The sequence below is a fragment of the Kwoniella shandongensis genome, chromosome 5 (genome assembly GCF_008629635.2).
Source record: "Kwoniella shandongensis chromosome 5, complete sequence".
In the NCBI taxonomy this organism is placed as follows: domain Eukaryota; kingdom Fungi; phylum Basidiomycota; class Tremellomycetes; order Tremellales; family Cryptococcaceae; genus Kwoniella; species Kwoniella shandongensis.
In genome coordinates, this window is record NC_089291.1 from 126,997 (window position 1) to 147,785 (window position 20,789).

At 49.3% G+C, this 20,789-nt stretch overlaps 9 protein-coding genes across 9 annotated transcripts; 8 read left to right on the forward strand and 1 right to left on the reverse strand.

The window, feature by feature from the left end:
• Positions 1-1,329: 1,329 nt before the first annotated feature.
• On the forward strand, positions 1,330-2,688 carry CI109_102753 (uncharacterized protein; the record flags this gene model as incomplete). The annotated part of the gene is made up of 6 exons (XM_032006068.2): positions 1,330-1,410; positions 1,500-1,703; positions 1,766-2,070; positions 2,130-2,168; positions 2,225-2,248; positions 2,310-2,688. 6 exons carry the CDS (start codon positions 1,330-1,332, stop codon positions 2,686-2,688), a joined length of 1,032 nt encoding a protein of 343 aa, XP_031859649.2.
• Positions 2,689-2,947: 259 nt separating this feature from the next.
• Positions 2,948-3,650, forward strand: CI109_102754 (uncharacterized protein; the record flags this gene model as incomplete). Its single annotated transcript, XM_065967193.1, has 4 exons — positions 2,948-3,059; positions 3,119-3,276; positions 3,336-3,560; positions 3,624-3,650. The coding sequence occupies 4 exons, from the start codon at positions 2,948-2,950 to the stop codon at positions 3,648-3,650; spliced, it is 522 nt and encodes a 173-aa protein (XP_065823265.1).
• Positions 3,651-4,226: 576 nt separating this feature from the next.
• On the forward strand, positions 4,227-7,882 carry CI109_102755 (uncharacterized protein; the record flags this gene model as incomplete). Its single annotated transcript, XM_032006067.1, has 12 exons — positions 4,227-4,564; positions 4,737-4,889; positions 4,983-5,593; positions 5,649-5,744; positions 5,806-6,049; positions 6,112-6,301; positions 6,364-6,433; positions 6,497-6,654; positions 6,719-6,866; positions 6,923-7,244; positions 7,306-7,417; positions 7,481-7,882. 12 exons carry the CDS (start codon positions 4,227-4,229, stop codon positions 7,880-7,882), a joined length of 2,844 nt encoding a protein of 947 aa, XP_031859648.1.
• A 770-nt stretch (positions 7,883-8,652) lies between these two features.
• CI109_102756 (uncharacterized protein) lies at positions 8,653-9,468 on the forward strand (the record flags this gene model as incomplete). The annotated part of the gene is made up of 4 exons (XM_032006066.2): positions 8,653-8,870; positions 8,937-8,983; positions 9,038-9,118; positions 9,266-9,468. 4 exons carry the CDS (start codon positions 8,653-8,655, stop codon positions 9,466-9,468), a joined length of 549 nt encoding a protein of 182 aa, XP_031859647.2.
• A 1,295-nt stretch (positions 9,469-10,763) lies between these two features.
• On the forward strand, positions 10,764-11,654 carry CI109_102757 (uncharacterized protein; the record flags this gene model as incomplete). Its single annotated transcript, XM_032006065.1, has 4 exons — positions 10,764-10,975; positions 11,061-11,107; positions 11,176-11,256; positions 11,440-11,654. 4 exons carry the CDS (start codon positions 10,764-10,766, stop codon positions 11,652-11,654), a joined length of 555 nt encoding a protein of 184 aa, XP_031859646.1.
• Positions 11,655-12,416: 762 nt separating this feature from the next.
• Positions 12,417-13,315, forward strand: CI109_102758 (uncharacterized protein; the record flags this gene model as incomplete). Its single annotated transcript, XM_032006064.1, has 4 exons — positions 12,417-12,640; positions 12,762-12,808; positions 12,902-12,988; positions 13,110-13,315. The coding sequence occupies 4 exons, from the start codon at positions 12,417-12,419 to the stop codon at positions 13,313-13,315; spliced, it is 564 nt and encodes a 187-aa protein (XP_031859645.1).
• An 830-nt stretch (positions 13,316-14,145) lies between these two features.
• Positions 14,146-14,957, forward strand: CI109_102759 (uncharacterized protein; the record flags this gene model as incomplete). The annotated part of the gene is made up of 4 exons (XM_032006063.1): positions 14,146-14,351; positions 14,431-14,480; positions 14,572-14,658; positions 14,761-14,957. The coding sequence occupies 4 exons, from the start codon at positions 14,146-14,148 to the stop codon at positions 14,955-14,957; spliced, it is 540 nt and encodes a 179-aa protein (XP_031859644.1).
• A 339-nt stretch (positions 14,958-15,296) lies between these two features.
• Positions 15,297-17,969, reverse strand: CI109_102760 (histidinol dehydrogenase; the record flags this gene model as incomplete). Its single annotated transcript, XM_032006062.1, has 3 exons — positions 15,297-15,522; positions 15,591-15,946; positions 16,005-17,969. 3 exons carry the CDS (start codon positions 17,967-17,969, stop codon positions 15,297-15,299), a joined length of 2,547 nt encoding a protein of 848 aa, XP_031859643.1.
• Positions 17,970-18,260: 291 nt separating this feature from the next.
• CI109_102761 (uncharacterized protein) lies at positions 18,261-20,607 on the forward strand (the record flags this gene model as incomplete). The annotated part of the gene is made up of 5 exons (XM_032006061.1): positions 18,261-18,319; positions 18,389-18,477; positions 18,537-18,643; positions 18,706-20,053; positions 20,135-20,607. 5 exons carry the CDS (start codon positions 18,261-18,263, stop codon positions 20,605-20,607), a joined length of 2,076 nt encoding a protein of 691 aa, XP_031859642.1.
• Between the last annotated feature and the right edge of the window lie 182 nt (positions 20,608-20,789).

Below are 20,789 nucleotides of genomic sequence, written 5' to 3' on the forward strand. Positions count from 1 at the left end.
TCACAACATAATAATTGAGGCGATGTAAGTCATGTGGGTGGGTGGGACACGAGACAGACAAGGAATGTGTACAGAGTAGTAGTAGTAGTAGTATGGTGGTAGTAAGTATAGATTTCCGTTTCGCCGATTGGGCAGTCCCGCTATTCCTTGTCATTATTGGAGGGAAGAGACGTGTGTGTGAGAGTAGTATGAATTGGTTACGGTGGTGTACGTTTTGTGATGGTAAGTAATGATTATGACTCCTTTCTTCTACTACTCGTCGCGATCTCGAAGGACATTATTTACTGATCATCGATACATCGGCGGAAACCACCTCACGACCAACAGTGCATGATCGTCTTGACGATTGCATTTCATTCGTTCTTCACTCATGTCTCGGAACCCTAATCAACAGAACAACAATAACAACAACAACAATAACTTTAATTACCCATTCACGACTCCTCATACCGCTCAAGTATCTCCAAACCTCCTTCCCACTAACAAGGCCAGCACTACATCATACGACCCTCTCCCACCTCCTTCTACATCACAAGGACATCCTCATCCCCGCCATCACACCTCTGCCGCGCGATCAAACAATCCTTTCTCAGACAGGAACTCGGAAGTAGAGTCGAACGCGAGCGACGCTTCACCTACCAACCGTCCGCTGCTACTGCCTGGAAGATCTTCAAATATGTCATCGTCAGAATCGGGTAGGACATATGTACCGAGAGCAGAGTCACAACAGGGTTTAATGGGACAAAGCAGGGATTATAGACAGGTGAGTTGAAGACGACGCGGCTCGGTCATCCGTTATTCTTTATTATTTTGCCGTGCTTTCCTTTTTTCTCTTCGCATTCGTTGTCGCCGGTTGTGCCGCTCCATTGAGCTCCATTCCTTGTTCTAATCATGGGGAGGCCAAGACATCATCTCATCTCACGTGTGCGGGGTTATGCTTTGTGAACCTGGATCGTGGGGATGCTGCGAGGTTTCGCAGTGATTAAAGTCCGGGATAACGTGAAAAAAGCATATTCAAATTGGACGGTAACGTCCGATGGTATTCTGCTCATGTTTCACTATTTAAAGTGAGATCAATCAACCTTACATCACCCACACACTCACCATGCTGTCCGTGCGACCGAGAGGGGTCCGTGGGTTGTTGTTCTATTTCCTTTTCATCAACCATTCACATACATCACTTCACAGCTTTCATCCTTACCTGACGTCCTCAGTGCATTGCTGCTCATCGTCCCACAACTATTGCTCTTCCTTCCGCCGCTTCTTACCTTTGCACTTGTCATTGCCTGACTCGCAACATCACCACCGTTCCCTCTTCCTCTCCTCCCTATGTCATACAACCCATTACCTCCCAAAGACCCCCGGCCACCACGACCACCACCTAAACCTGCTTTCGCAGATCCAAAAGTTGTTCGTCTTGCTATTCTAAGATGATCCTCGCATCTGGCGGCTCGTTCCCGATAAGCAACTTGATCGCTGACTGACCTCCTTTTCCACAGCCCTCTTCCAACGCTCGTCGATATGGTCCTTCCGTAACGTCTTCACCAGCAAACCAAAGCTCACCGATGCTGGGAGGAGAGTCAACGGGTGGACAAAGAAATAAACAGGCCTTTTCAGATCCTTTAGGCTGGGGTGCAGGGTTGAGTAGTGATCCAGAAGCGGATGATTATCTGCATAACCCAGATCCCAAGCGGGATAAAAAGGTGTGTATAAATGAAACTTTCCCCGAGATCACACAATGATGCTCATCCCGACCCTCGTTTAGCACGACCGAGGCACAATCTTCACATCGCGAGGTCTTATGAACATCGGATGTCTCTTCCTTCTCGCATTGGCCCTCGTCGCCCTTTTCGCCGGATATCCTATCATCACCTTTTACACAGAAAACCACCTTACCACCAACGGTGCCTATAATCTGGGAGGCATCAATTCCACGGGTCAGATCCCGCTCATAACTGGTTTCATATCCGTCATCGACCCAGACACGCCACAAGATGTATATACGAGAACAGGATTTGATGGAGAGACCTATAACCTAGTGTTCTCGGATGAATTCAACAAGGATGGAAGGTGGGTCGACCAGCTGTGCAGACATGGAGCGGTTGAAAGCTGACTGTGGTGCTTTGTAGAACGTTCTACCCCGGAGATGACCCGTACTGGACCGCTGTGTATGTTTAATGCTTAACATCTGATGTGTGAAATATCCGTACTGACCTTTTCACAGTGACCTACATTATTGGGCAACCGGGTAGGTCTTTTTACCCCTCATTTTCGTCATTCGTGTACTGATGCTATCATCCGTTGCTCAGAGACTTCGAGTGGTATGATCCCTCAGCTATCACTACACGGGACGGCAAATTGGTCATCACCCAAAGTCAAGAACCCATCCACGATCTCAACTTCAAGTCCGGCATGCTGCAGTCGTGGAATCAGATGTGCTTTCAATACTCCATTTACATCGAGGTCAGCGTCTCGCTCCCCGGTACTAACCGTGTCAGTGGTTTCTGGCCCGGTGTTTGGATGATGGGAAATCTTGGTCGACCCGGTTACGGTGCGACTACAGAAGGCACCTGGCCGTATACTTATGACTCTTGCGACGTTGGTACGCTGCCCAACCAAACGAGCGCAGACGGAACAGGTCCAATCGCCGCTCTTACTTCAGGCGCAGACAACGGACCGATCTCATAGTAAGTCGCAATTTGCTTGGTCGACGCTGACATTCAGTCTTCCCGGACAACGACTCTCCGCTTGTACATGCAAAGGGGAGGATCATCCTGGTCCTGATGTCTCGTACGGTCGAGGTGCCCCTGAAATCGACATTTTGGAGGCTCAGTTAGATTTAAGCATTCCGCGAGGTCAAGTCTCCCAGTCTTGTCAGGTCGCACCGTTTGATCTCGGCTACCAATACCTAAACACAACGAAGGGAGCCACACAATACGATCTATCCATGACTAAGTGGAACTCGTACAAAGGTGGACCATATCAAGAGGCAGTCTCGTCCTTGACGTATATCGACAACTCGTTATATCAGGGGACAAGTGGACAATTTGGAGTATATGGTGTGTGACAGATGACAGTGGCTGTATGACTGCCTGCTAATACGGACGACGGTGTGTAGCTTTCGAGTCCTGGGCCGATCCCAATAATCGAGGAAGCGGAAAGATCACATGGGTTTCAGAAGGGACCAAATCCTGGGTTATGGAAGCTGCGTCAGTCGGACCCGATTCAGATATGCAGATCGGTCAACGGCTCATCACTGAAGAGCCAATGGCGATGGTGAGCCTTTTTGCGCTGCTCATCCCGTAGATCAAATATCCAACTGACACGGTTGACAGGTCGTAAACTTCGGAATGTCCAGCAATTTCGCACCGGTCGACTGGGCTCATCTCACTTGGCCAGCTGAGATGATGATCGATTACGTCCGAGTCTACCAACGACCCGAGGGCAGAATGGGTTGTGACCCCGCAGACAGACCCACCGCCAATTACATTGCGTCACATGCCAATGCTTACAACAACCCTAACTTGACGACATGGGCCGATGCCGGTTACAATTTCCCCGTGAGTGTTGTATTTGGGTGCTTGGTTCTGCTCTAGTGGAAGCGTGCTGACTATGGATAATAGAAAAACTCTCTCAAAGACCAATGTTGAGCGCCGACGTGTCTTCGATTTCTTTTCCGTTGTCATATGATTGTTCGTCTCAACCAGTTTCGTGCACGCATCATGAAGTATATACCCCCTTTCCCCCTCTGTTACGCTGTTCTATGGACTTTTCATTCATTCCGGCTCATAGTCATTCATCTCGTCCCTTTTTTCCTTTGCTTCACTTTCACTCCCACGAGTCTTCTGTGTATGGGAGACCATCCATTGTACATGTCCTTTACGACACATGCATGAAATGAATTCGCACACCACAGAACGTTTGATGGAAATCAGCGCTGAGAGTGGAGGTCGTGGCATCATGACACGTGGCGGTGCTTAACTGCGCCTGCGAGACGCGACGTCGACGAGACAGTGAGGGTGGGAGTGCATTGACTTCTCCTTTGTCCAGTACCTTTCTCTATATTGCATTGCTACTTCGATACCATTTGCGCGGAGGACAGACAGAAGGAACGAGTGCTGGATCAGCACTTTCTTCCATTGTTTCTACATACATAGATTAGGGGAACGCATCTCTCCTCATATCCGCACGACAAAACCGTCTATAGCGAGGTATCAGAGTCGACTATGCCGTCCCTCTCTCCCCCACGACAGGGAGGCAACAAACCTCTCACTCGTCGATCCCCTTTACCCAACTCACTCTCCTCCTCCTCTCCTGCTCTAGGTCCTGCTCTGAGTAGCGGGGTGCCTACGCAGACGATATCAAAAGTGACTATTGAATCAGAGGCTGATACTCGACTTCGATCTTCCGACCAACCTCAGGCCTTTGGTGGGAAGAAACGTGCGCTAAGTGGTGGTGGTAGCGCTGGGAAGTTGGGGAGGAGAGAATGGATAATCCTGGGTGGGATATTGGTGGTTGGGTGGTGGGTTAGGATGTATAAGATTAGTAGACCAAGTAGCGTTGTGTGAGTGTGCCGTCTCTTCTTCACTCAACTCTCTCCTTGGCTTGCCATCATTTGACAACGAGTCTCCTCTATGCCCTGTTCGTCTTCTCCACCAGAAATCAGCGACTCTTCCACCACCCTCAGCCTCATTCGGTGTTGCAATAGTGCTGATACTCTGCCTGCCCCAACATAGCTTCGACGAAGTTCACTTCGGTGGATTCGCAATGAAGTATATCAAACGCAAATTCTTCATGGACGTCCACCCGCCTTTGGCAAAGCTGTTGATCACGCTGAGTGCGTGGGTCGGCGGCTTCGATGGGAACTTTGACTTCAAGGATATCGGAAAGTGAGTGGTGCCGACTTACTTCACCAGACTTGAGAGCAGTCTCTTCGAGCCGAAGCGGACACCTCGCTAACAGTTCTCTATCGCCCATTTCAGAGACTACCTCGAACCCGGCGTTCCATACGTTACTATGCGATTCCTCCCTGCCCTTCTCGGTCTCGCACTCATCCCTCTCACTTTCCTCACCTTGATCTCCCTCCGACTCTCCCTCGCTACCGCTATCCTCGGTTCTTTACTCATCACGTTCGAGAACGGTCTTATCACTCAATCGCGATTGATCCTCCTCGACTCGTACCTCGTCTTCTTCACTGGTCTCACCACCTTCTTCTGGGTCCGTTTCTCCCTTCACGATTCCGAAGGTCGAGCTTTCACCGCGACATGGTGGAAATACCTTTTCTTGACGGGGTTGTCTCTCGGTGCCGTCGTCTCTTGTAAATGGGTAGGATTGTTCACCATCGCCATGGTCGGTGTAGGAACCATCAGACAATTATGGTTGTTATTGGGTAATCTTAAAGTCACACCGAGACAATACATCCGACATTTCGCAGCGAGGACTCTGTGTCTCATTGTCGTCCCGGCAACTTTCTACGCCCTCATGTTTAAAATACACTTTTGGGTGTTGAACGAGAGTGGAGATGGAGATGGATTTATGAGCTCAGAGTTCCAACATACTCTTCAAGGTCACGGGATGGAGGATACCTATGCGGGTGAGTTAGCCATGTCACATGGATCGGGATAGGACGCTAATCTGATGATATACAGATGTCGGATTCGGATCAAAGATCTCTATCAGACACGTCCACACTCAGGGAGGATATCTCCACTCGCACGCTCATCCTTACCCAGGCGGATCGCAGCGTAAGTCCAGTCTGACACCCTTATTCAAGCCGCGATTGACTGATCCGTAACTGGATGGTAGAACAACAAATCACTCTCTACCCTCACCGAGATGAGAACAACGTTTGGCGGATCGTCAACTCGTCCTCCCCCGATGGTCCAAACGCGTACCCTTGGGACGACCTTCCGTTCGAATATGTTCTTACTGGCACAAAGGTCCGATTGGAGCATGTGACGACGGGGAAGCGATTGCACAGTCACGATGTCAGACCACCAGTCAGCGAAGTCGATTTCCAGAACGAAGTGTCAGGTTATGGTTTCCCAGGGTACGTCAGCTGTGCACTTATACCACGTCGTTGGAAGTGAAGAAGCTCATGATGCGATTCAGGTTCGCTGGAGATGCCAATGACGACTTTATCGTCGAGATTGCTCACAAGACGAGAGGAAAGAGGGATAGACAGGCCAGACACCGATTGAAGACACTTCGAAGTCAGTTCAGACTCCGACATGCTTTGACAGGATGTTACTTGTTCTCGCACAAGGTTAAGCTGCCCGAATGGGGTTTCGAGCAACAAGAGGTGGGTGCGAAGTGCGACTGCAAAAGTGTTATTCATTGCTAAGACAGCTTGCGCTCGCACAGGTAACATGCAACAAGAACCCTACCTGGGAGAACTCGTTGTGGTTCATCGAGACCAACAATCACGCTCAGCGTGAGTTCCATGAATTGGATTCGAAGCGAGCTTAAGCTGACTCAATCGTTGCCCTTCCCACAGTACCCTTTGACGCTGAAAAGGTCAACTACAACCGACCCAGCTTCTTTGAGAAGTTCTTCGAGCTCAACGCAGTCATGTGGCGCACCAATGCTGGTCTCACCGAGCGACACGCATATGACTCGCGGCCTCAGTCTTGGCCCGTCTTGAGACGTGGTATCGTGAGCTTCTTTATCGATCCCCTGTCATGCGAGGTGTGCAAAGCTGACAGTGATATGTTCACAGAACTTCTGGGTCAAGGATCACCGACAAGTGTATCTCATTGGTAACCCTGTCGTGTGGTGGAGTAGTACTCTCGCGATTGCGCTCTATCTCGGTATGCGAGCTTTGTTCGTACTTCGCGAGAAGCGTGGTTTCAGAGATCTTCACCAACGTGAGTCTGCTGCACATAGGATGGCATCAGTGACTGACCCTCTACGCCGTTTGTAGCCAAGATCGCATTCTACGACGAAGTGTGCACATTCTGCATCATCGGTTGGGCGCTACACTATCTCCCCTTCTTCCTGATGCAGAGACAACTCTTCCTCCATCACTACTTCCCCGCATTGTACTTTGCCGTCCTGCTCTTCTGCACGGTGTTCGACTACCTCACATCGACATTGAGACCTCGTACCAGACTCCAAGTAGGAGCTGTGGTGCTCATTCTGGCTGTGTGGAGCTGGAACCACTGGAGTCCCTTGACTTATGCAGGTGCTTGGTCAAAGGGTCAGTGCGAGAAAGGCAAGTGGCTCAGAACATGGGACTTCTCATGGTGAGTTGGGCATTCGATGGTCACGAGTAGAAGAGACGCAATTGACGTTCTCTTGTCGCAGTAACGACTTCCACGACAACTTGGGTATGTACAAGGGTGTGACTGCTGTTCCTAGTCAAAAGGTGCAGTTAGACGATGGTCTTGGTGCAGACGTCTTGACCACAACGATGGTGGTGAGTGTGCAATCTGTTGCCCAGGACTTTAATCTCGACAATCAAAGCTGACGCGGATAATAGGAGGAAGCACCTGAACCTATTCATAACGCATTCGAAGCCGCCGACCCTCCTTCTGAAGAGAAGACCGTAGCACCAGTTGGGCCTCAAAACGAAGTTCAAATGCAAGAATCTACCGTCGCCGTCCCCCTCGGCGATATCAGCGAAGCACCTATCCAAGAGGACACTCGTGCTCCCGTGGGTGTGGATGCTGGTGCACCAGCCGTCACGGAAAAGGGTGAAGATCAAGGTGGATGGCATGGAGGTGCAGAGGACGATGCGGGTAGTCCCAATGGAGATGTTGGTGTGAAGGTGGAAGAAGGGAAAGCACCGATAGGAGCGAAAGTGGAAGTGGTGGAGATGGGATTGGATGAAGAACAAAAAGATCTGGTGGAAGAGGCATTGAGAGCGGATGAAGATATTTGAGCAATGGTCATAGTGGAGAGGAAGTAAGCAGGTGGATGGGTTGCTAGCGAGAGATAGACCATGCATTGCCGATAGGACAGTCGTGAATGGGTCAATTCGGGTGTATGTTCATCAAGCACAAGACTTGTCTTTTGGATACTGCTTGACGTATACTACCATGTGTCGAAATGGCAAAGTGCTGTCGGATGGGATCCTGTTCCTGGTTTCGGTACTTTACATACAGCACGAGTGAGTGTGATTAACGCCTTTTCCTGGGCAAAGGTTGGAACAAGTTGATTCCAGTTCTGCTCAGGGCTTAGGCACGACAGACAACACAACTTGCCAGGTAGCTCTATTTGCGTTCCTATTCGACATTGTGGAGGGTTAGTGGCGCGCACCCCTGTCGGTCACTGTCTTGTCCAGCTGGATAGGATGTATGCTGGACAAATTCGGACCGATGGATGGATGGATGGATAGACCGGAATGAATCGTGAAGCGAGTACGAGTGCACAACCCGAATAGACAAAAAAACGAACAAACAAACAAACACACAAACAAACGGAAGAACAGACAAATCGACATGACTTACCCACTGGTATATATTAAGTCCCAGACCAAACAACATGAATGCCATGTGATACATCCAACTTACATCGCAACATACTGTAAAGTACAAGAAAGACACACCCTCACGTTCATTTGATATCGTCTCCTTTATAATAATCACCTACCCGGACACGCACATAGACATATAGACCAATACCAAAAACCATAACAAGCAACAGCTCAACATGGCTCGATACTCTCAACTCCTCTCTGCCCTACTGGGCATAACGATCCTCGCATTGCTCAACGTCAATGCCGTCGCTCTCCCCGTCGACGACTCGTCACTCTCCGCTCGAGAGGCTGATGCGCTGGCAACGACGTTCTCCGAATGGCCAGCTGTAGGCCATAGCAGTCCTGTTAACCGTAAGCGGGGAGGGGAAACCAACGCCGACCGAATCAAGCGGTATGTTACGTTTCATGTTTCGTGCCCCTTCACAACTACTGAATGAGGCTGATCTGTTTGGTGCAGCGGTTTGAACCCTCTTGCTCCCAAGCAACGAAGTCCTACCCCTACTCGTGAGTGATGACCAATTTCGATTGCGCTTGAGCTAGCACTGACCAGGTACTCAGATCAACTCCTTCCTCGATTATCTCCCGCCCCAGCTACCGCGCTGGAATATAATTTCGTGAAATGTATCGCAAATTTCAGAAGTGAGTGATTGTTTTAAATCCTTGCTGTTGTACATACATCTCTCGGGTCGGACCCGACTTGGACGACTCTTGTACCCACACGTCGATCGGATTTGGTCTGGGATACTTGGCTGATTCTGCATTTGTATCTGTGTGCTGTGTAATTAGGTAGGAACGGTGATGTGGTCAACGGCGCGACAGTCCAAGATGCTGCCAACACGTGTGCGACAAATGCAGCCGCGAACAACGATGACAATTTCGCGGTCAGGTTTGCGGGGGACACGACTTATATATGTAATACCGGAATCACAGACTCGGACACGGTCGTTTGTAATGAAATCAACTTTGGTATGTACCAAGCTGCTACATGAATAGAGAAGAGAGAGGGGAAAAGGAAACACGCTCTAGGCTGGTAGAGAGGGATGAGGAATACTCGTACTGTAGGAGTCGTTGGCGACTGTGATAGCTTTAGTATGATGATGGACATTTGCGAACGGCTTTTCATTAAAGTCACTTGAGCGTTTGCTTTACTGTAGGTCGATGATCTCTGCGTAGTTTGGGATGTATGTTATGGACAGTTGAGATACTGTATCTCAAGAACAGTTCTTTGCTCGTGCTTGTGCCATTCATTGTTTGTGCTCGCATTGATCAGTTAAGAACAGAGTTTCGTACTTTGGCCGGGAATCATCAAAACGACGTTCACGATCCCCGTGTTCAAGTCAACTTTTGCGTATGGTCAATCACTGTTTGATCTTTACACGCACCCATACACACACGCACGCACGACCTTGTCCTGTACTGCTAGACATGCCTTGTAACTCTGGCGCTTTCGAATCTTATTATATGCTAGTCACCGAGGTATTGATGTATAATGCATATGACAAAGGTCTAACGTGATATCATGCTTTGTGAGGTGATGATGATACTTCACATACCCTATTCCCAGCGGCCAGTGGAGAGACCCATCTCATTTGATCAGAATACGACTTCGCAATGACTCCACATGACTCTGATTCGATGATGATCCATCTCTTCATCTTAGCGGCGCAAACCTGCAATCCGGGGGATGCTTCGCGCGGTCTCGGACCGAGGCGTAGTCCAACAGACGCAAATATCGAAAGGACATATAAGCCATGTTCTTCCGTAAGCCTGGCCTTGATTATCAATCCAACGTGACATTAGCGTGTACGTGCGATGTGACCAACCTGGTGTTCTTTCCCCGGAGAATGTGAAACAGACGATCGCATCAGGCACGGCACAACCCCACGCTGGTGACAAAACAGTCCTGTCCGAAAGGCCATACGAGGAATGTTCAGGTTCAATTGAGTATGTTATGATTGCCAGAAGTATACTATCGGTTATGAGCCAGACGTCTAGCTGGATGGGATGCATCCGTAATAAGGTCGGATGGACGCGACGTCGATTACCAAGTGAGTACGGGTAAACAAACAAACAAACAAACTTCGTACAAGACAAAGCATGTTCACCCGCGTCTCCTCAAATGGTACATGTATATGTAAAACCTCGAGGCATGTTTGTCTCAACGTACCCTATCCCCAACACCAAAACCAACTGACGCATCGAAAATCCCTACCAACACCACGCTCATTTAAAAAATTACTTGTGACTCATTACACATAGAGTCGATAAATAACCATAACTTATAATGACTCGATATTCGCAACTGCTTACCACCTTGCTCGGCCTGACTACCTTCGCCTTGCTAAACGTCAATGCCGCCGCACTTCCTATCGAAACCAGCGTTTCCCTTCTCCCAAGAGACGCAGATGCTCTGGGATTCTCGGAATGGCCCGCCGTGGGTCATAGCAGTGCCCACAAGAAGCGCAAACGGGAGACAAACGGGGACCGAATCAAACGGTGTGTTTCTCCTGTCCCATTTGCTCTCCATATAGCAATAACATCAACAACGCTGATCTCGCCCATCGTCCTCTGCGCTTTGTAGAGGTCTGAATCCTCTTCCTCCACAAAAACGAAGTCCTACTCCGACTCGTGAGTGTACATCAGTCACTGGGCGACAGGGAACGCTTTTTGTGCACAACGCTGACAGAAGGATATAGATCAACTTGTACCTCGTCTGTCCCCCGCGCCACTGACATCACGACAGTACACTTTCCAAAGATGCGCCGGCAGTTTCAGCAGTGAGTGACGAGTGATTTCATAACATCCCGTGTCGTCATCGTACGAGTAGTATCATTAGACTACTACTCGTACTGTAACTTGGTCGAATCGGAAGATTGCCGGCTTCTTTCCGTTTCGTGATACTGTGATACTGTAATTGGTTACAGAAACTGATGAAATCAAACCGTGACTCAATCCATTAGGTGACAACGGTGAAAACGAAGGTACAGGCCAGAGTGCGACTGTTCAAGAAGCCGTCGACGCTTGTGCGGATCTCACGACCACAGCCGAAGAGTTCAATTTCGTAGTTCGGTACCTTTCTGATAACACTTACTTGTGTCGATACGGTTTGACCAAAGTGAACGACGAAGCCTGTGATGACACCAACTTCGGTTACTACGAATCACCCGTGCCATAGAGGGGCAAAGCTCGCAAGAAGAGAGGGGAGGAGATACGATAGTGTAGAAAAAGGATGAGGGATACAATCGGAACAGAAACTGAAGGAAATATACAGTACGAGTAATTTATCCTACTGTAACGGATTTCTTACTTCTGGGAACTTCTTCTTTCTCTTGTGGCTATAGAACGTTGTATCCATAGGATGTCATGGACAATTATGATACAAGGAAAAGTACCTTTGTGTCACCATCGTCGCTTTTGGTTCGTCCTTCACTGCTCAGCCCGTTGGCATAGAGTTATCACTCTGGAATGATCGCCTTACGACCTTAGCATTTACCATGGTGTCGTAGAGTTATCGTCCCGCTGTGTCATTTCACATGTTGCGTTGGGTCTGACCATCTTTGAGAGCATCATCCGGTCTCCCGGACTGTACGAGTAGTCCATATGTACAATGAGGTCCTAGAAGACTTCTATCGAATCGTGCAATAACAACTGTCATGTAACCCTAGAGCAATTACACTTCCGCCGGACCGGATTCCAGTGATCTTATACGCATCGGATTGACTGAAGCTTAATTGTGGCGGATCTGGGCCAACGAACCCTCTCATCTCGGTTTGTCGACAAACAAGTTGATAGCATGCATACAGCTTCTATATATATATATAGATGGGCTTACAAACAATTCAACTGACTTCTCTCATCTTGCTCCAAACCTCTTTCGATCTAAACGACCATAGGTAACATACTGTATACTGAACAAACGAAACACTATTCCGCCAATATGTCACGCCACTCTCAGCTTCTTACCACCCTGCTTGGCTTAACCCTATTTGCGTTGCTCAATGTCAGCGTAGGTGTCGCCGCTGTTCCAGTCGTTTCTTCTTTGACCTCCACCCAAGGACGACAAGGGGACAATGGTATTGCCTTCCCGGAATGGCCAGAGACCGGTTACCCCAGTACCACCTGGAAACGCAAAGATCCCACAAATGGTGATCGGATCAAGAGGTGAGTTTCTGCTTCCTGAAAACTATATAGTCGGCAAGCCGACCCGACCCGACCGGGAAAGCGAGTTCTGGATAAGCAATGGAGGCTGAAAATTTCGATGTTGTGTGCGACGCTATTGTAGGGGCTTGAACCCTCTTCCTCCCCAGAAGAGAAATCCTACACCTACCCGTGAGTGGGTTTGCCAATTTCCCCCCTCAATTAGGAAGCCTACAGAAAAATGTAGCTACTTTTGCTGACAACCACTTTGTGACACTCTGCCAGATCAACTCCTTCCTCGTCTTTCCCCAGCCCCTCAACAGGCTGCTACTGGCGGTTATGGCTTTGCAATATGTACAACATTTTTCAATTGTGAGTATTCTTTTCAACTCTATATTAGCACATCACATCTCGTCGCATACGTACATATATACAGACGCACGACCGACGTACTATACTATACTCGTCGTATTGAACTAAACGATACTCACAGACGCATTAAACACGGAGAATATTGTGGCGAACAATGTCCAACTGGCCGTCGACGAGTGTTCTTCCCGAGCACAAGCCAATTCGAGGTTCAACTTCGTCCTTGCACATATCGAAGCGACGACCTACGCTTGTCAACTTGGTATATCAAACGTCATCGGCGAGGAATGTAATGGTGACAACTATGGCTTGTACGAACAGATGATTTAGTAAGACCAGATTGATGTCAGGGAGGGCAGAGGGAGATGGCATCCTTGGTTCTCCTCTTTTACGGAATACCCTTACAGTCGTAGCTTGCCTCAAGCACGTTACGATGTGGGCGAGGTAGGAAGGATCGGCCATTCTCTCAACTCTTCGATCTAGTCCGGACTTTGGGATAATACTCGTACAGTGGTTCTCTGTTTCTTTGCTAGATATTTCAGGCTTGACAATGGACAAGATGAATAGAATGTGCGCCGTGCCACTTTGATAACAAATCGTCGATTTTTGAGGTGGTGAGATGACCCTGCTCCCATGGCAACACGGAAAAGGGTGCTGGGAGTGATCAGTAAGGTATGACCAGGAATTCTGCAATCAACTTGATTGTATTCGATGAAACGCCATTACGTTGACGAGCTTCGACTGTGGAACTGTAAAAAGAAACCTTAAATCTGAAATTGGGCACTGACACTGATGCTGACACCGTCGGATTGACTTGCTGTGTATAGTAATCAATCCCGGTACCATCCATTGGTAGCTTACCACTGCAGTACTGTATGTATGTACACCGGATGAGAATGGATGAACATGTGGAGTTTGTTTGTTTATCTGTCTGCCTGCTTGTTTGCTTCTGGATTGGGTTCCGGAGTCATCTTCCCATGCATGCTGGCGCCGTCACCCTAACGCTGTGAATTGATGGACAATAAACAATGCGATCTTCCCCCTGATTTGTGTTGTACAAGAACAAAACAACAAGGTGCGCTTTGTATTCTACTATCTCTTCACTTGCTTGATCGTTGCGCCATTTCAGTTACAGTCATACAACAAACCGTAGACCGAAGATGCGCTCACAAACCCTCTTATCGGCTCTCGCATTCGCCCTCTTCAGCCTCATCACAGAGCAAGCTGTGGCTCGGCCTACCACCACCACAGCCTCTCCGGTCAGCATGAGAGACGGTGACTTTGCCGACACCTTTTGGCCGGACGAGGCTCATGTTCAGACGAAGAAGAAGAGAGGGGATGAGACTAATGCTGGACGTATCAAGAGGTGAGTTGCTGTTCTGACACAACTCGATTGTCCATTGCATGACGTAGATCCCTTATACTGATTGATGAATGCATCGCAGGGGTCTGAAACCGCTTGCTCCAAAAAAGTTGTACGATGCGACAAGTACTCGTGAGTCGGTGTCAAGATCTGGTCGATCGCAAAGTAAACTATTTTGCGAGTATTGGTCCGACTGACACTACGAGGACTGTATATGTATCAGATCAATTGCTGCCTCGTCTTTCTGATGCACCGGCACAGACCACTGGCGCTTATTACAACTTTGTCGGTTGCGCATCATCTTACGATGGTGAGTCGGTTTGATCCAACTTTCAACAAAGTCTTGTAGCGGCAACAGTCGTTCCTGCTTATATCTGGACTGACAGCTGACATTTTGTTTTGGTACCCGTAGTCCAACTCGATAGAGGTACAATCACGGCCGATACCACTCAAGCTGCCATCGACGCTTGTGGTCTCCTGACACAATCTAGCAATTTCGCAGTCACACATACTGCTGGTAATCAATATCATTGTGAACAGAACCCGAACAACATAATCTTCGTGGATTGTTCGCCAGGTAATGCGGGAATCTACAACATCGGTGCTTAGGTCGTCGCGTGGTCGTCGTACTACCATACAGCATACTGTACGAGTATTGTACGACACTTGATCGTTTTTTGGGTTTTGGTCCTTGCCTTTCGGGAGGTCTTTGGTCTTTTGGTGTTCTGGTGAATTGTGAATTGCTTAGTTGTAATCTATTATACCCCTATCTTTGTGTCCTCAATCGTCTGTAGTGTCGTATTCCAGCATGCAATTCATACCGTACGTCTGCCGCCGGCGTAAAAAGCCACTTGATGCCATTCAAACCGATTTCTCGTTCACCCTATACACATCCAAAATGTAAGAGATGCATCGCTATCATGATCACCTAAACATATGCATCTATTTTTACTTGAGCTCAGCCAATCTCACTCTAACAGCATTAGCGTGCGCCTCCAACCCTTCTCTCTCGGCCAATCTGACGACACTAGGTCCCAACACCTTCAATCCTTCGCTAGTCACGAATTGCGATGTGATGTGTTTCTGGAACGAAAGGGTGTTAACACCCGAGAATTGTCGGGCGAAACCGTTCGTGGGGAGAGTGTGGTTTGTACCGGAAGCGTAGTCACCACAACTGCAAAACCACATTTCATATCAGCATCACAGCGACTCGGTATGATACGAAAGGTAAGGGTTGCTCACCTTTCAGGGGAGAAAGCGCCGACAAAGACACTTCCGGCGTTGTCAATATCCTTGACGGCATCTTGTGCCTTTTCAAGGTGCAAGATCAAGTGCTCCGGAGCGTATTCGTTACTGAAGTTGATAGCCTCATCCACCGTGTCGACAAGTACGATCAAACTCTTCTTGATCGCCTCTCGAGCGATCTTGACTCGTGGTAAAGCCTTCGCTTGAATATCGATCTGCTCTTCGATCGCGGCAAGGTGCTCGGACGTAAGAGAGATACCGACAAGGACGACTTGCGAGTCCGTGCCGTGCTCGGCCTGGGAGAGAAGGTCGGAGGCGACAAAGATAGGGTTGGAAGTGTGATCGGCAATCACCTAAGAAGGAAAAGAGTCAGTCGAGATATCGCGATTGACAGGACTATGCACAACTCACCAAGACCTCTGATGGACCCGCAGGCATGTCGATGGCGACCAATGCATCCGTGTCGTTCTGCACCAACATCTTCGCCGCTGTGACCCACTGGTTTCCGGGTCCGAAGATCTTGTCAACTTTAGGGACTTCCTTCGTTCCGTACGCCATCGCGCCGACAGCTTGCGCACCACCAGCCTTCAAGATACAAGTGACGCCGGCCAACTTGGCGACGTAAAGCACCTCAGGGGAAATGGTTCCGTCTGGTCGAGGAGGCGTGGCGAGCACAATAGTCTTACAGCCGGCGACTTGAGCAGGGACACCAAGCATAATGGCGGTAGATGGGAGGATGGCGGTACCTCCGGGAACGTAGATACCGACTCTGGAGATAGGTCGAACGAAACGAGAGCAAGTAACACCGGGCATGGTCTCAACGACCAAAGCTTCCTTCTCTGCCTGAGCCACGTGGAATGTCTTGACGTTGGCATAAGCGACGTCGATAGCCTCTCGGACATCTCGGGGTAGCTCATCATCTGTGGGCACGGCGAAAGGTGGAAGCAAGACGTTCGAAGAGAGATCGGCCTTGTCGAATTGCTTGGTCATAGCTCGAAGGCCTGCATCGCCCTCCTTTCGTACTCGCTCGACAATGGGCTTGACCTTGTCAATCATGGCGAGGGAGTTGAGGACAGGTCGAAGGAGGATCTTCTTCTGCTCGTCTTCGTTCAACTTGGACAAAGTGACATTTCGCATTTGAATTCGACCCTCTTCGACCTCGGGGAACGATTGAGGTACCGGTTCGGTCGGTTTTGATTCTGGCTTGACGGCAGCACCGTTGATCTTCTCCTCCCATTTCGGCTTGGCATCTCCTTTTCTTCTTGTGACCTTCAAAGACTTCTTGTCCAGAGCTCGCTCGACGTCCTTCAATGACACTCCCTTGCTGATACATCGTGTGAGAGCAAAGTAGACCAGATCAGCCGCTTCGAAAGCCACCTCTTCCTTGGTCTGCGCATCACAGAGCTCTTCAGCCTCTTCCATGATCTTGCTTCGCAAGAGCTTCTCGTCCGTGAACAATCGCTTGGTGTAGCTTCCCTCTGGAGCATCCTGCAATCGGGATTGTAAGGTATCCTCGAGCTTAGCAAGACCAGACAATCCACCGAAACATGTCGATTGAGGAAGGTGACAGAAACCTGAACCGTGCTGAATCACCTCGAAGACGAGGGCATCCGAGTCGCAATCGAGTCCGACGGAAACGAGTTCTTGAACAGCTCCGCTCGTCTCACCCTTTCTCCAAAGTCCGTGCTTTCGCGATTGGTAAACGCCAGTCTGGCTGTTGATCGCCTCCGTAACGGACTCTCTTGAAGAGTATACAAGACCAAGAGGTTTGCCAGAGTGGTTGGAAGAGGAGACAATGGTGGGGAAGAGTCCGTCAGGTCGATCAGAGATGATAGGTGCGAGGAAGGCTTCGGCGATGGAAAGGTGAGTGGAAGTGGTGGCAGGGGCAGCAGCAAGGAGTTCGGTGGGGATGACGTAGGAGGACGGTCGTAATGATCGGATGAGGTCTACAAGCTCCGTGGACTTAGGCGACGGAAGTTGGAGAAAGACATCAATACCTGAAAGTCCTAGTGATTTGGCAGTGTGAGCTGTAGAGGAGACGATGTAGATGCCGGTAGTTTGTTGCGTGAGCTGCTTGGCAGAAGCGAGCTCTTCCTCGTTGATTTTGACGATCAATCGCTCCTTTGGCACCTGACCAGCAAGCTCCTCGAGCTGAGCGGTAGACACAACGATCTTCTCAGCTCCATTATCGAGGTACGATATCAAGTCCTCGGTCGATTGTTCGGCTTGGACGTAATATCGGGCAGAAGCAGAGAGCGATGGAAGGACAGCTCGAAGGAGAGTTGCGGGGATCAGGAGTGGACCAAGAAGCGACAGAGCAGGGATGAGAGCAGCTGCTGTAGGGTCCAACAACGGTAAGAATATCGGTGTTGACATCTTGTAAAGTGTTTGAATGTGATGTATTAGTTGGAAGGAGAAAGTCGGATTTACAACTATCTCTGTGGAAAAAGTCGGTTATGATGATCATCGTCACTCACTCACTGTACGCATCACATCGAGTCGGATCATCACAGACACGTGGCATTTATAAAAACGTTATCACCAGCTTACCTCCGTTCGAGCGAGTGAGCGAGTGAGCGCGTATGGAGACCATTGCATACATTACTTGTTGTTATTGTCGTGCTTTATGTTGACTTGTACCACGATATCACAAGCAGCACCCAAATCATGGCAAGCTACGAGACGGTCGCCACTGGCCGTGCAAAGCGAAGCACTGCGGGAAACCGGTATGTCTCCGTTCTGGCTGTGCATGCCAAATTAACTCCCAACTAATGTTCCCCATGAAATGTTCATAGCATGCGAGAGCTGCTCGAGCAGGCTCATCAAGAGGACGACGATGACATGTTTGCAGAGGTGGAGGACGATGAGGAGTTTGTGGCACCTCGTGAGTGCTACAACAACACTGAGGCTGGCATGATACTGATCTACATTGCTGCGTTGCAGAGGAGGTCCGAGACGTATTCTTGGAGGATTTCGCAGATACGGACGATGAGGTTGACCTTGATGAGGAAGACGAGGAACAAGCATTGCGGCGGGAAGAGCGGAAGAAGGTGTGCTCTCCTGTCGCTACACTAACTGATAAGTCTGTGTACTGACTGAACCCATGACATAGGCCAAGGGCAAGTCGAAAGCGATTTACAATCCTCTAGCAGGTCAACCTAAACCTTCGAAACAAATACGATTCGCCGACCCTTCCTCTTCCACGTCCACTACCGCGCTCGATGTTTCGCTCATCGACTCCGATCTCGATCCTACAAATATGGCGCCGTCGACGTTAGTCCTTGCACTCCGTAAACAACGTCGAGAAGCAAAACGAGCCGGACGATCTGAAGCTCGTCGATCTAATCTCCGTGCGTCGACATTACGTACCGAAGCGGAGATACTCGAGAAGGAGAAACAGGAGAAAGAGAATCCGAATCGAAAAGGAAGAAGAGCACAACATGAGACTGGAGAAGTGAGAGGACTGAGACCGATGACGCAGGATGAGTTGATTGCAGCTGCTTTGGAGGAAGAAGAGAGGAATAAGGAGAGTTTAAGAGATTGGTTGAAGAAAGAAGAGGAGAAGAGGGAGCTGAGAAGAGTCGGGAGGAAAAGAGTGAGAGGACCGAGATGGACTTGGATCTCGAGAACGGTGGGAAAGTTGGTAGAGGTTGTAGGGGAAGAGGAGGAAGTGCAAGCTGTACCAACTGAAGACATCGCCGACACAGAACTGGTGGAGAAGAACACTGAGCCGGACATCAAACTTGATCACTCAGAACCAGCCTCTCAGCCCGAGAAGGCGCAAGACCCACAAACGTATACTACCACCACTGTCCCGGCAGTCTCTGAGACACCGGACACGTCCGTCCCAGCTGATCCTGTTGTCGAAGCGTCAAATGTCCCATCTGCCTCGGTCAGTCAAGAACCCGAGATCCTAGCCGTCGCGCCAGCGGATCCCTCAATCCTCCCAGTGGAAGGCTCAACAATCGCAGTTGATGGTATAGTCCCATCAAATGTACCAGCTCCACCCGAGAGCGAAGCCTCCGCCGCCCTTACTCCTGCGGCACCTGTCCCTTCCCAAACAGAAGCTACAACCGAGACCCAATCGGCCGTACCTTCATCACCTTCATCCGCTTCAGTCGTGCCACAACCGACGGCCACATTACCGCCCGTTGCGCTCACGACCGAGCCCTCCAACCCCCTTCCAGTGGATACTTCCGTCTCAGAAACTACGCCAACAGAACCCAAAGCAGGACCGAGCGAAGTGCCCCCTCAACCGGTGGCTCAACCGTTAAGCGAGGAAGTACTGTCCAAAGCCAAAACGACTGACGATCTTGAATCTGAACCTTCGAAATATATGCGAAATTATCTGATACTTTCTCAAATACCCGGTGGTCTGCCTGCGGAATTGAAAATCGTCCTTGGAGATCATGTGGATTGGGACGAAGTGAAATATATCCCTTCTAGAAATAGACCAATCAGTAAGTGTCCTTCCGCTGCCGTCCTCTTTCTCTCGCTCCTTGCAATGCTATCATAGCTGATCTGTAATCTGATTTCTTTAGATCGGAGACCGCCCACTTGTCCTTTTACAGGTCTACCAGCCAAATATCGACATCCCCAAACGCAAATACCTTACGCTACCGTATCAGCGTACAAAGAGATTGAAGCGTTACTTCAAAATCGATATGTATGGAACGAAGTTGGTGGATGTTGGTCAGGATGCGAAGAGGATGTAGCTGCTGAGGGAGTCGAAGAGATTGATGGGTGGTGGGAAGCCACAAATGGAGGTTGGTTAGCTGGGAAGGAAATCCCACAGCGCCAAGAGGTAGAAGAGGAAGAGGTGGTTGTACCATCGCAGGAGGAAGAAATGGAGATACAGCAAAAAGAGGTAGTGGAGGAAGTGGCGAGTATAGGCAAAGGTAAAGGAAAGGGGAAGAGAAAGAGAGACAAGGATGGTATGAGGGCTAGTGCAACTCCGATCGAGGTGGTAGAACCAGTACCCAAGAAGGCCAAGGGGAAAGGCAAGAAAAAGTAGCAGCATAGTATTATAAGCATTACCTGTTGTCTATATCGACCATTGCATGGATCTGTATTTGCATTCACTTTCTAGACGAGCAAATGCACAGAAAGACCGTGCTCAAGATGCAACGAAAAATGTGTTGCCACAGAAACGGACCGCGCACGACAACCCAAATGAGAATATATCATGCATCGATC